General features: G+C 39.2%; 1 protein-coding gene across 7 annotated transcripts in view; it reads right to left on the bottom strand.

Annotated features, from left to right (window-relative positions):
- Positions 1–15232, bottom strand: part of KIF3A (kinesin family member 3A) — a 137070-nt gene that overhangs the window by 102868 nt on the left and 18970 nt on the right. For all 7 annotated transcript variants that reach the window (XM_005661644.2, XM_021085422.1, XM_013995118.2 and 4 more), the window contains exons 3-4: positions 11332–11476; positions 10917–11001 (exon numbers count right to left, since the gene is read on the bottom strand). In XM_005661644.2, coding sequence (XP_005661701.1) covers positions 10917–11001; positions 11332–11476 — 230 coding nt within the window. The remainder of the gene's footprint in view (positions 1–10916; positions 11002–11331; positions 11477–15232) is intronic.

A 15232-nucleotide genomic window follows, 5' to 3' on the forward strand; every position in this document is an offset into this window, starting at 1 on the left:
GCAAAAACTATGAGAACTGATAAACTAATTCAACAAAGTAGCAGGATACAAGATTAACATACAGAAGGTGGTTGCATTTCTTTACACTAACAATGGAAATATCAGAAAGGGAATGTAAAAATAAACACCATTTATAATTGCACCCCCCAAAAAATTATATAGGAATAAACCTGACCAAGGAGGTGAAAGATGTATGTGCTAAAACTATAAAACATTAATAAAAAATTTAAAAAGGGTTCAAAAAAATAGAAAGCTATCCCATGCTCTTGGACTGGAAGAATAAGTTTTTTTATTAAAATTGCCATACTATCCAAAGCAATCTACAAACACTGGCAATCCCTATCAAATTATTCATGACATTTTTCATAGAACTAGAACAAATAATCCTAAAATTTATATGGAACCTTTATAAAAGATTTATAATTGCCAAAGCAATCCTAAGGAAAAAGAACAATGCTGGAAACTTACCCTCCTGGACTTTAGACAATAGAACAAGCTACAGTAATCATACCAGTATGATACTGGCACAAAAACAGATATATGGATCAATGGAACAGAATGCAGAGCCCAGAAATAAACCCACCTACACCTAGAGTCAATTAATCTTTGACAAAGGAAGCAAAGGGGCAAAAATATATAATGGGAAAAAGACCCTCTCTTCACCAAGTGGTGCTGGGAAAGCTGGACAGATGCATGTAAATAAATGAAGTTAGAACACATCCTCACACCATACACAAAAATAAACTTGAAATGGCTCAAAGATTTAAACATAAGACAGGACACCATAAAACTCCCAGAAGAGATCACAGGCAAAACATTCTCTGACATCAATCATATCAACGTTTTCTTAGGTCAGTCTCCTAAGGCAATAGAAAAACAAATATTAACGAATAGGAACTAATCAAACTTACAAGTTTTTGCACAGCAAAGAAAACAATAAATAAAAGGAAATGACAACCTACTGAATGGAAGAAAATATTTGCAAATGACGTGACTGACAAAGGCTTAATTTTCAAAATATACAAACAGCTCATACAACTCAACAACAACGAAACCCAACTGAAAAATGGGCAGATTTAAATAGACGTTTCTCCAAAAAAGACATACAGATAGTCAATAGGCACAATGAAAAGATGCTCAAAATCACTAATTATTAGAGAAATGCAAATCAAAACTACAATGAGGTAACACATCACAGCAGTTCAAAGAGCCATCACTAAAAGTCTGCAGATTAAGGCTCTGGTATTGTCACTGCTGTGGCTCTGATTGCTGCTGTGGTGTGGGATCAAACCCTGGTCCAGGCACGACACGGGTATGACAAAAACATAAATAAGAAATTAAAAGTCTACAAATAACAAATGCTGGAGAGGGGGTGGAGAAAAGGGAACCCTCTTGCACTGTTGGTGGGAATGTACACTGGTACAGCCACTATGGAAAACAGTACAGAAGTTCCTCAAAAAAACTAAAAACAGAATTAACATATTATCCAGCAATTACAGTCCTGTGAATATATCCAGATAAAACTACAATTTCAAAAAGATACATGCGCCCCATCTTCATTGCAACACTATTCACAACAGCCAAGACCTGGAAACAACCTTTATGTCCATAACGGATAAATGGATTAAGAAGATGTGCTCCACATACACAATGGAACACTACTCAGCCATAAAAGAGAACGATTAATAATGTCATTTGCAGCAACATGAATGCCACTAGAGATTCTCACTGAAGTGAAGTAAGTCAGAAAGAAAAAGACAAATACCATATGATTATCACTTATATGTGGAATCTAAAATATGGCACAGATGAACCTATCGATGGACCAGAAACAGACTCACAGACATGGAGAACAGACTTGTGGTTGCCAAGAGGGAATCTGGGGTTAACAGATGCAAACTATTACATTTAGAGTGGTTAGGCAGTGAGGTCCTGCTGTGATCACTTGTGACAGAACACGATGGAAGATAGTATGAGAAAAAGAATGTGTGTGTATGTATGAATGACTGGGTCACTTCGCTGTACAGCAGAAATTGACCAAACACTGAAATTGAACTATAATTAAATTTTTTTCATTTTTTTAATTAAAAAAAAAAAGCAGAGACAAAAGTCACAAAGTCACTAAATTCCACGTGTTTGTTTTAAATCCAATTAGAGGTTTGGGCTTTAGGGGGAGGGGTCTCTTTTACAAGATACATCTATACATCAGGAAAAAAGTTACCCTTTTTCTCATGAGATAAACATTAAGCCCTAATTTTACTAGTAGTAAGGTGTTGATCTTGCCCAGCAGCTGCCTGAGCATTTTTGTCTAAGGGACAACCCACGCACTTGCTGCTAGCCAGACCCTGCCAGCCCCTGGTACAGTGATCCCCGGTAAAGGAAACAAGGCTCTGGTCCTGGTCTGCAAGATGGTCTCTGGTAAGGGGCGCGACTGCGCGTTAGCTGACACCAGGGCATTCTTCACCACTGAGTTACCGAGACCGGAATTTCACTTTTTGTAGGGGGAAGACACAGAACTTGGTCATCTGGTATTGAGCACAGTACTGCTTTAACTGGACCTTCTCTTTTGGGTGGCGGCATCCCTTGGCCATCTGGCACTGCTCTAACATGAGAAACTCTTTGTCAGAGCAAGTCTCATCTGCACCCCCACTTCGAAGAGCAGATAGGAAACTTTCCATTCACGTGCTAGGAAATTATGACCCTGAGAAGACACCAGATACCGATCTCCCAGTATGTCTGTTTCTGGCCATGTCAGTTTTGTGAAAGAATAATGGGTAATAAAAACTCTGTTCCATCTGTCGTCCCGCAAGACGTTATTTTATGAAGTTGGGAGATCTTCAGCCATGCTCCCACGGAAACGAAGAAAATAAAACTCTGCTGTAAAACCACACGGCCCTTAGGCTCTGATGAACAATGATCCCTCAACGGTTCTTTAGACTGTAACACCAAGCGTCAACAAGAACTGTTTCGTAAAAGGAAAGAAAATGGGATAAAATTCCTTATGTACAGGCGTTTATTCTATTGCATCAAAGTTAATCTTTGGGAAATGGTTTGACTTTTATCTTAGGTGTGCATATAAGTGTCTTGGCACATGAATTCGAATCCTGTTTTCCATCTCTGGTTTTGAAACTCGTTAGGTGATCCTGGCCCTAGTTTGAGGCAAGACCCCACCAGGAGGAGAAAAAGGAAGGGAAAGAATTAATCCTTTCCACAGACACCATGTATTGATCTCAGCTTCATTACACAGAGTCCTGGTAACTCAAATATGGTCTAGACATTCCTGGAAACTAACCGCTTACATTTAGTGGAGAGTCTGACTCAGAACTGGCAAGTTCGTCTAGATATAAGGCACATGAACATGAGTGAGTGATATACATTATTGTCTATTACTATTATTTATGAAACCTTTTCAAAATTTGGGTGGAAACGCTATCAAAGAATTTTTTCCATAAAAACACAAATTTAATTTGTATTAACAAATAGGTCACAGTACCAAAACAATGGATCTCAACAGGGCCGGTTACTCCCCTGCCCAGAACAGTATAGAAATTTGTGGGCGAGGAGGGGAGAGATTAAGATGGCAGAGGAGTAAGATGTGGTACCCACCTTCTCCCACAAACACAGACACACACCAAAGGCTACATGTACAACGATTCACAGGGAACATCTACCGAACGCTGGCAGATAAACCTCCAAAAGGGTAGAACAAAAGGAAAAAAGAGAGAAAGGAATCAGGGCAGTACCAGCACTTCTGAGAGGGTGCTGTGAAAGAGGAAAGGAATCTGTACCCTGGGAAGCCACCTAACTGATGGGGAGATCAGAGGGACCTCAAAGCCTCAGAGAAAAGCCCAACAGCTGGACGGAGGAGAGCAAAGCAGTGAGAGAGCAGCACAGGCTGTCAGTACCACTGCCCCAGACACCACAGCCTGAGACACTTGGGCAGGGGCTGGGCACTGAGACTCAGGCTCCAGAGGTCAGTTCCAGGGAGAGGACGAGGGTTGGCTGTGTGGAGACAGCCTGAGGGGCTGGGGAGCAGTGTGCCAATGGTTGGGGAGTAGTGCGCCACAGCCAAGGGAACCCACGAGGAGGTCTGGTCCCATAGGAGAAGCAAGGCACCATTCTTGGGGAGGGCAAGAGGAGGTGGGGGGACTGCCATAGGACTATCTATCACTGAGCAGATGCTTAGAGGGTGGGGCTATGGGTGCAAGAGCACCAGCTACCAGTGGTGGCACCTTTCCTGCTTGGGCTAAGCATGATGGGGCGCTTCCTGTGGTACAGGTGGCAGGGGCAAACCACAGCAGTTATCTCTGACTCCAGAGGTGGGTGTGGTTCACCAATACCAGGGGTCTGTGAACAGGCAGCACCTGCAGCCCCAGTCACCTCAGAGGTTGGCACAGAGGAGGGTGGTGCTCACCACCGTTATTGCTCTTACTCTCCTGGAAATGCACATGCCCTGCAGCTGCTGATGTCAAACCCTCTGGGCACCACCTACACCTGACTGAGGGTCACTGCTACTTCCCAGGCCCCTGCAATGAGAAACAACCTGCACTACCTTCCCATGCGTCCTTGCCGCTGTCAAAGGCCCAGCAATCAGACACTGGGTACTAGCCCTGTCCACTGCCTCCATCTACCTGGACGCATGCACAGCACCCTATCAAAGTGATAGCAGCCTGCACACACTGAGCAAAGACACAGCAAGCAGCCAAACCAAAAGCAGCACCATGCCAAAAAAAAATAGTAAGCTCTCACAAAATACTCAGGACACTCTCATATATAAATAGCCCTCCAAGACAATAGCTGTTTTCCCTAAATTCACAGAATAAGAAAAATATAAACAAAATGAAGAAACTCAGGAACCACTCAAGTCTACAAATAACAAATGCTGGAGAGGGTGTGGAGAAAACGGAACCTTCCTACACCACTGGTGGGAATGTAAATTGGTACAATCACTATGAAAAGCAGTATAGAGGTAACTCAGAAAACTAAATAAAGAACTACCCCATGATCCAACAATCCCACTCCTGGGCATATATCTGGACAAAACTTCATTGAAAAAGATACATGCATGGCTATGTTCATTGCAGCACTATGCACAATAGCCAAGACATGGAAACAACCTAAATGTTCATTGATGGATGAATGGATTAAGAAGATGTGGTATACATACACAATGGAATACTACTCAGCCATAACAAAGAACAAAATAGGAGTTTCCATCTCAGCACAGCAGAAACAAATCTGACTAGTATCCATGAGGATGCGGGTTCCGTCCTGGTATCACTCAGTGGATTAAGGGTCCAGTGTTGCTGTGAGCTGTGGTGTAGGTCACAGACATGGCTTGGATCCTGAGTTGCTGTGACTATGGCGCAGGCCAGCAACTGTAGCTCTGATTCAACTCCTAGCCTGGGAACTTCCATATGTTGCAGGTGCAGACCTAAGAAAACAAAAAAACAAAAAACCATAATAATGCCATTTGCAGCAACATGGATAGAAGTAATATAGAAAGACTGCCACAATCCACTGTTCAGTGAAAAAAGCAAACTGCAATGGGGGTGGCAGGAGAGGAGTAGTCTTTTCAATAATAGTGATAACTCAACCGGATATCCATATGCAAAGGAGTGAACTTGGGCCTCTACCTCACATGCTATATATAAAATGAACTAGAGATAAATAAAAGACCTAAATATAGGAGCTAAAACTATAAAACTCTTAGTGAAAAAAAGGCATAAATCTTCATGACCTTGGATGAAGCAACATCTTAGATAAAATACCAACAAGCACAAGCAACAAAAGTAAATACAGATAAATAAGACATGATCAAAATTTTAAACTTTTATGCTTCAAAGGACATCAAGAAAGTGAACCCTGACACCTATGGTCAATTAATCTTTGACAAGGGAGGCAAGAACATAAAATGGGAAAAAGAAAGTCTATTCAGCAAGCATTGCTGGGAAACCTGGACAGCTGCATGCAAAGCAATGAAACTAGAACACACCCTCACACCATGCACAAAAATAAACTCCAAATGGCTGAAAGACTTAAATATACGACAGGACACCATCAAACTCCTAGAAGAGAACATAGGCAAAACACTCTCTGACATCAACATCATGAATATTTTCTCAGGTCAGTCTCCCAAAGCAATAGAAATTAGAGCAAAAATAAACCCATGGGACCTCATCAAACTGAAAAGCTTTTGCACAGCAAAGGAAACCCAAAAGAAAACAAAAAGACAACTTACAGAATGGGAGAAAATAGTTTCAAATGATGCAACGGACAAGGGCTTAATCTCTAGAATATATAAACAACTTATACAACCCAACAGCAAAAAAGCCAATCAATCAATGGAAAAATGGGCAAAAGACCTGAATAGACATTTCTCCAAACAAGATATACAGATGGCCAACAAACACATGAAAAAATGCTCAACATCGCTGATTATAAGAGAAATGCAAATCAAAACTACCATGAGATACCACCTCACACCAGTCAAAATGGCCATCATTCATAAATCCACAAATAACAAGTGCTGGAGGGGCTGTGGAGAAAAGGGAACCCTCCTGCACTGTTGGTGGGAATGTAAACTGGTACAGCCACTATGGAGAACAGTTTGGAGATACCTTAGAAATCTATACATAGAACTTCCATATGACCCCGCAATCCCACTCTTGGGCATCTATCCGGACAAAACTCTACTTAAAAGAGACACGTGCACCCTCATGTTCATTGCAGCACTATTCACAATAGCCAGGACATGGAAACAATCCAAATGTCCATCGACAGAGGATTGGATTCGGAAGATGTGGTATATATACACAATGGAATACTACTCAGCCATAAAAAAGAATGACATAATGCCATTTGCAACAACATGGATGGAACTAGAGAATCTCATCCTGAGTGAAATGAGCCAGAAAGACAAAGACAAATACCATATGATATCACTTACAACTGGAATCTAATATCCAGCACAAATGAACATCTCCTCAGAAAAGAAAATCCTGGACTTGGAGAAGAGACTTGTGGCTGTCTGATGGGAGGGGGAGGGAGTGGGAGGGATTGGGAGCTTGGGCTTATCAGACACAACTTAGAATAGATTTACAAGGAGATCCTGCTGAATAGCATTGAGAACTTTGTCTAGATACTCATGTTGCAGCAGAAGAAAGGGTGGGGGGAAAAATGTAATTGTAATGTATACATGTAAGGATAACCTGACCCCCCTTGCTGTACAGTGGGAAAATAAAATTATAAAAAAATTTAAAAAAATAAAATTAAAAAAAAAAGAAAGTGAAAAAACAACCCACAGATGGGAGAGTAGTTTTGTCAATTACCTATCTATTAACAAACCTGTACCTAAAATAGATTAAGAATTATTACAACTCAATAACAAAAAGACAAAGACCCAATTAAAAATGAGCAATGGATCTGAACTGAAATTTCTCCAAAAAATAAATATAAATGGTGTGACAAGATATTCAATGTAATTAGCCATCAGGAAAATGGAAATCAAGCCCACAATGAGATACCCTTTTACCACTAAAATGGTGACAATAACAAGTGCTGATGAGGATGTGGAGAGATTAAACACCTCATACATTGCTGCCAGGAATGTAAAGTGATACAGCCTCTTGGAAAAACAGTCTAGTAGTTCCTCAAATGATTAAAAATAGAGTTACCACATTATCTAGCAATTGCATTCACTGATATACAACCAGGAGAACTGAAAAAAATCTATGGATCAAAGATATTGCAGGTTCAATTCCAGACCACTGCAATAGAGCAAGTCATATGAATTTTTTGGTTTCTCAGTGTGTATAAAAGCTATCTTTATACTGTGGTCTAAGTGTGCAATAGCGTTATGTCTAAAAAAATGTATGTACCTTAATTTAAAAATACTTTATTTCTAAAAAATGCTGACCATTATCTGAGCCTTCAGCGAGTCACAAACTTTGAGCTGGTGGGAGGTGTGAAATATTGCAAAAATTACCAAAATGTGACAGAGAGACATGAAGTAATAAGCACACTACTGGAAAAACGGTGAACAGACTTGCTCAATGTAAAGTTGCCACAAACCTTCACTTTGAAAAAAACACATTATCTATAAAAGCATAATCTAGTAGCACAATAAAACAGGGTGTCCCTATAGTCACACAAAAATCTGTACAAGAATGTTCAGAGCAGTATTATTTCTAACAGACAAAAAGAAACAACTCAGATGTTCAACTGATGAAAGAATCAAATACAATGTCATATCATTCAGCAAAAAAAGAAATGAAATACCAATACATGCTACAATATGCCTGTGCCACGAAAAGTTATGCTAAGTGAAAAAAGCTAGTCCAAAGGGCCACATACTGTGTTATCCCCTTATAGGATATATCCAATTGGGCAAATTTGTAGAGACAAAAAGTAGATTAATGACTACCTAGGACTGTGGAAAACAGGTGGAGTGGGGTTGTGGGGGTGATAGCTAAGGGGTATGGGCTTCTTGGGGGTATAAAAGAATTCTAAAACTAGTTGTGGTGACAGTATCAAAAGACACTGAACTGTATACTCTAAATGGATGAAGTGTATGGTATGTGAGTTATATAGCAATAAAGCTGTAAAAATAAAAAAGAAATGAAATACTGATTCATGCTACAACTTGCACGAATCCTAGAAACATTATACTAAGTGAAAGAAGTCAGACATATAAGACAAAAATTCTATGATTCTATTTAAATGAAATGTCCAGAATAGGCAAATGCATAGACAGACAGTGAACTACTGGTTACCAGGAGGAGGGGAGAAAGGGGAACGAGTAGTGACTCCTAATGGTCAATGAGTTTCTTTTCTGAGTAATAAAATGTTCTAATTAGATAGTAGTGATGGCCGCATAGCTTTGTGAAGATACTAAGAATCATTAACTTGTACACTTTAAAAAGATATTATGCTATGTGAATTATATCTTGATTTTAAAAATGAATGTGAAGCAGTTATACCTGTCAGTTAAAAGCATTATGTACCAATTTACAAATTTCGTGATTATCTGACATTTATGCAAATAATCTCACAATTGCCCTTTTCTAAGATGCAGGATGAAAATAGTCTTTAGTACCAATCTATTATCCAAAAGTATAGAAACTAGAGTTTCTCAGTCACAAAGTTTAATTTTTTGGAGTTCCCGTCATGGCTCAGTGGTTAACAAATCCGACTAGGAACCATGAGGTTGCTGGTTCAATCCCTGGCCTCACTCAGTGGGTTAAAGATCCAGCACTGCCATGAGCTGTGGTGTAGGTTGCAGACGCGGCTCAGATCCCAAGTTGCTGTGGCTCTGGCATAGGCCCACAGCTACAGCTCTGATTAGACCCCTAGCCTAGGAATCTCCATATGCTGCAGGTACAGACCTAGAAAAGACCAAAAAAAAAAAAAAAAAAAAAAGACGAAATAAATAAATTAATAAAGTATAGTTTTTCCTTTAGGTAAAAGAAAGACTGAAATCACAAGTATCTGTGACTACATTCAGTTAGTCTTAATACCTGTATTTTGACACTTTAAATGTTTGACTTAAATTCTGAAGTACTCTTGAGCATTCATACCAGAAAATGTCAACTTTGCATAAAAATCTACGTGAATGTTTACAGTGGCTTTACCAATAAGTGCCCCAAACTGTAAACAGTGCAGACGAATTTCAACAGATAAATGGTTAAATACACTATGCAACACTACTCAGTAATAAAAAGGAATGAACTATGGATACAAGAAACAGCTTGGATGAATCTCTAGGGTGTCATGCCAAGTGAAAAATACAATTCCGAAAGGTTACATATTGTGTGGTTATATTTTCCTAATATTTCTGAAATGACCAAACTGAAGAATTGGAAAGGAGATGAGCAGTTGCCAGGGGTTGGGGCTGGGAACAGAGGGTAGTGGTCACAAAAGAGACAGATGTGGTTAGAAAAAGGCAGCATGGGCATCTTTGAGATGTAACTGTTCAGTACCCTGATGTGGCTGCAGATACACCAATCTACCCATGTGATAAAATGGTATTCGACACAAGTCAGTGTAAGAAAAACTGGGGGCATCTGAAGAAGATCTGTGGACTGTATCAAGGTCAGTATTATGGTCATGGTAATGCATTACGGCTTTGTAAAATGTTACCACTGGGGCAAATTGTGCAAAGGGCCACCTCTGTATTATTTTCTACAATTGCAAGTGAATCTACACTTGCCTCAATAAAAATTTCAATTAGGCACTTGCTTTTATCAATGTACATAGTATGCTATTTTTGGAGTAAAAATAAAATTTGTCTGTATTTACGTAAAGAATACTGAAAATCCCCTGGTGGCCTAGTGGTTAAGGATCTGATGTTGTGGAGTTCCTACCATGGCTCAGTGGAAATGAATCTGACCAGCATCCACGAGGACACAGTTTAGATCCCTAGCCTTGCTCAGTGGGTTCAGGATCCGGCGTTGCCATGAGGTGTGAGCTGTCACAGACACAGCTCAGATCTGGTGTTGCTGTGGCTGAGATGCAGGATGGCAGCTGCAGGTCTGATTTGACCCCTAGCCTGGGAACCTCCATATGCCACGGGTGTGACCCTAAAAAGATGTGGAAAAAAAAAAAAAAAGGATAAGGTGTTGTCACTGTTGTGGCACTGTCTGGCCCCTAGTCCAGGATCTCCTGCATGCCAGAGGCATCTCCCCCCCCAAAAAAACAGGTACACTGAAAGGATAAATGAAAATGGTTGTCTTAGGCTGGGCAAAATGGGATAGGAACAAGATTTTTCAACGTATAAATGTTTAAAATATTTTTATTTTTAAACCATGATATCACATTACCTGGTCAAAAAATAAGTTAAATATTAAAAGTAATTTTGTACACAAAAGACCTTAATTTAGTACATATTCTATTGCTCCAATTTCAATTATCCTTACCTCTAACCTCTGTGTCTGATCCTTGCCCAAAAGGTCACGAACTTCTTCATTATATATTTCCAAATAGGACACTCGAACCAAAAATCTGTAAATGAAACATCATTTTATTTTATTTTTTTATGAAAGTTCCTGGGTCAGGGATTGAATCTGAGCAATAGGTGCAATCTCTGCTGCAGCTGTGGCAATGCCGGATCCTTAAACTCACTGCGCCAGGCCAGGGATCAACCCCAAGCTTTTGCAGTTGGATTCTTAACCCACTGCACCACAGCAGAACTCCAGCAAAACATCATTTCTTAACAACATAAAAAAATACTGAAATGTTTAAAGAACACTTTTGCAATGTGTTTATAAAATAGATATGAAGACATCTTCTAATGTTTGTACTTCTCAATATCAGAAAACAATTTTCATTTACCTTGTATCACCTTCTGCTTTTGCAATGTGACCAAATATGTGAGCAAATGAATTTGGAATGATTCCTCTAAGTTCAGGAACAGCTCGAACACCTTCCATGGTAAAAGTTTTACCTGTTCCAGTTTGTCCGTATGCAAAAATAGTCCCTGAAAATAATGAAGAGAATCACTTTTTAGTCTAATGTTACAGAACAAGAGCTCTTAAAATTAATTCCTTTGACACTGTGATGCAATTTCTACCCTAGATTAAAATTTATTCCAGTGCAAATTTCACCTTTACTATGCTGTGCTGTACAATACGCACTGTTCGCCACAGGAGCACAGATAGCACTGTTGTAAGTACTGCAGTCAATGCCATAAATGCAAAATCTGACATTTGAGCTACTCATAAGAAATTTCTTAGAAAGTGTGTATTAATTATTTAATGTGGACATTAAATTAGAGAAGGAATATAGTTAGAGCAAAAGAATACAGGTTCCAGAGTAGAGAGATCTCAGCTTGAATCCACTCATCTGACATGTTTCTGCCATTTGACCTTTCAACATATCTAACCAGAGATTATCTCCTGGTAAAATGGAGATAAGAATAACCAACTCCACATTGATAGTAAGAACCAAATGAAACAATTTACTTAAAGAGACCAACCTGAGGCCTGGCAAATGGTAGCTTTTTTTCCCTCTTAATCTAAAATAAGTTCATTACTTAAAAAAAAAAATTGTTTTGGAGTTTGCGTCGTGGCTCAGTGAGTGGTTAACGAATCCGACTAGGAACCATGAGGTTGTGGGTTCCATCCCTGACCTCGCTCAGTGGATTAAGGATCCCGAGTTGCCATGAGCTATGGTGTAGGCTGCAGACAAACCTTGGATCCCTTGTTGTTGTGACTCTGGTGTAGGCCAGTGGCTACAGCTTCAATTGGACCCCTATCCCGGGAACCTCCATATGCCACAGGAACAACCCAAGAAATTGCAAAAAGAGAAAAATAAATAAATAAAATTAAATTTAAAAAAAATTGTTTTAAGTAACAGCTGTAAGGAATAGAGAAAGTCAACAAAAAAAGGCGACAATGCAATTATTACATGTAATTCCAGATACAACTTAAAACTTTCTAGATACCCAAATTCATTCCTTCAACAAATACTTAGTACACACCTGGGTATGGCATTGTACTGGGCACCAGGGACACAGGGACAAACAAAAAAAACACAACCTTTAATCTTACGGTGCATGTAATCTTGGGGAGGCCATGTTGACCAAATCATTAAAAGCTGGATGAGTGTTGGGAATGAGAAACACAGTTCTAGAAGACAGTAAGGAACATAATCTAGACAGGAGAGCTGATGCAGGAAGGGGTTGGGAGCAGTCAGGGAAGGCTTTCCAGAAAAGCTAGGTTTAAGATATGATCTGATGTCGTAGCAAGAATTAGACATGAACAGAGTGGACAGCAAATGGCAAAATAGAGAGTAGAGAACCTGAGGAAATGAAATACAGAATGGAAGAAATAGAGATGGAAAAGGAAGGTGGATGCAGATAGGGCTAAAGAAACTAGGAGTTTCCATCGTGGCTCAGTCGTTAACGAATCCAACTAGGAACCATGAGGTTGCGGGTTCGGTCCCTGGCCTTGCTCAGTGGGTTAAGGATCGGGCATTGCCATGAGCTGTGGTGTAGGTCTCAGGTGAGGCTCGGATCTTGCGTTGCTGTGGCTCTGGTGTAGGCCAGCAGCTTCAGCTCTGATCAGACCCCTAGCCTGGGAACCTCCATATGCCGTGAGAGAGGCCCTAGAAAAGGCAAAAAGACAAAAAATATATACATATAATTTACATATGATCAGAAATCCCACTCTGGCCATATATCTGGACAAAACTGTAATTCAAAAAGATAAATGCACCCATATGTTCACTGCAGCACTATTTACAATAGTCAAGACATGGAAAAAACCTAAATACCCATCAACACATGAATGGATAAAGAAGACACTGTACCCATATACAATGAAATATTACCGATAAAAAAGAATGAAATAATGCCTTTGCAGCTACATGGATGGACCTAGAGGTTATCATATTAAATAAGTCATAAAGAGAAAGATAAATACCATATGATGACTTATACATGGAATCTAAAATATTATACTAATGAACTTATCTACTAAACAGAAACAGACCCAAAGACATAGAGAACAGATTTGTGGTTGCCAAGGAAGAGAGGGATGGGGAGGATGGACTGGGAGTTTGGGACTAGAAGATGCAAACTATTATATATAGAATGGATCAACAAGTTCCTGCTGTATAGCACAAGGAACTATATTCGGTATCCTAAGATAAACCTTAATGGAAAAGAATATGAAAAGGAATATATATTATATAATACATTACATATTATATATGTATAACATATAATACATATCTGTATTATATATTTATATAAAACTGAATCACTTTGCTATATACCAGAAACACTTAAAAAAAAAGAATATAAATAACTGCCTTCAAAGGAGCTGAAAATATCATGAATTCATACACTGCAGTTTTGGGGGCCATGTCCAGAGCATGCAGAACCTCTTGGGCCAGGGACTGAACCCATACCACAGCAGTGACAATGCTGGATCCTTAACACACTAGGCCACCAGGGAACTCTTCATATATTGCATTTTAAAACAGACACAACAGCTACTATTTACTGATTGTTCCTATGTGCTGAGTTATGTACTTTTCATGCATTTCTATTTAATTTTCACCTTAACTCTAAGAGCTAGGCACTATTTATGTTCCCACAGTCTAGGTGAGGAAACAAAGGCTTAAAGACGCTGACTGGCTTGCTCAATGTCATAGTAAGTGGTAGAAATAAGATCTGAACACACACAGTCCATTTGTCTCCAGAGCCCATACTTTCTACCAATATGTAATGACCCCCCCAAAAAAAAAAAAACAAAAAAAAACAAAAAACCCTCATAATTAATTCCTACTGCAATTTCCATTAATGCATTAAATATATGAAGATTACTAATTTAAGAAGGATATTTCCACAGAAAAGAAAACCATGGACATGGAGAACAGACTTGAGGTTGCCAAGAGGGAGGGGGAGGGAAGGGATGGATTGGGAATTTGAGGTTAACAGATGCAAACTATTGCCTTTGGAGTGGATAAGCAATGAGATCCTGCTGTATAGCGCAGGGAACTGCATCTAGTCACTTATGATGGAGCATGATAACATGAGAAAAAAGAATGTATACATGTATGTGTAACCGGGTCACCTTGCTGTATAGTAGAAAATTGACAGAACACTGTAAACGAGCTATAACAAAAAAAAAAAAAAATGGTTATAAAATTTTTTAAAAAGGACATTTATGTACAATTTTAGAACTGAGAAAGGAAGACCAAGTATCCCTAAAATTAAAGAATCCCATCTTATTTTCAGAGATGAGAGTCCCAATTTCCAGTTTTTAAATGCCAAACTTAACAAATAGAGCATTATAATTTCCTTCAACATGAACTTCTCCCTGTGATTTTATCCAATCTCATTTCTGAATTACGTATTTAAAATAGCAGGAGGTCCACCAAAAAACCTGCACGTGGATATTTACAGCAGCTTTGTTCATAACTGCCAAAACTTGAAGGCAACCAAGATGTTCCTCAGTAGGCAGGTGAATAGATAAACTATGATACATTGCGACAATGGGATATTATTCATCAATAAAAAGACATGCCGCTATCAAGCCAGGAAACAGCATGGAGAAAACTTAAGTGCATGTTACTAACTGAATGAAGTCAATCTGAAAAGGCAACATACTATGTGATTTCAGCAACATGATACTATGGAAAAGGTTAATTTTTCAGTGCAGAAGGAAAATGACACCAGACGGAAATATGGATCTACCTAAAGGAGTGAAGAATACATGAAACGGTA

This window comes from Sus scrofa, chromosome 2 (genome assembly GCF_000003025.6).
Source record: "Sus scrofa isolate TJ Tabasco breed Duroc chromosome 2, Sscrofa11.1, whole genome shotgun sequence".
Taxonomy (NCBI): domain Eukaryota; kingdom Metazoa; phylum Chordata; class Mammalia; order Artiodactyla; family Suidae; genus Sus; species Sus scrofa.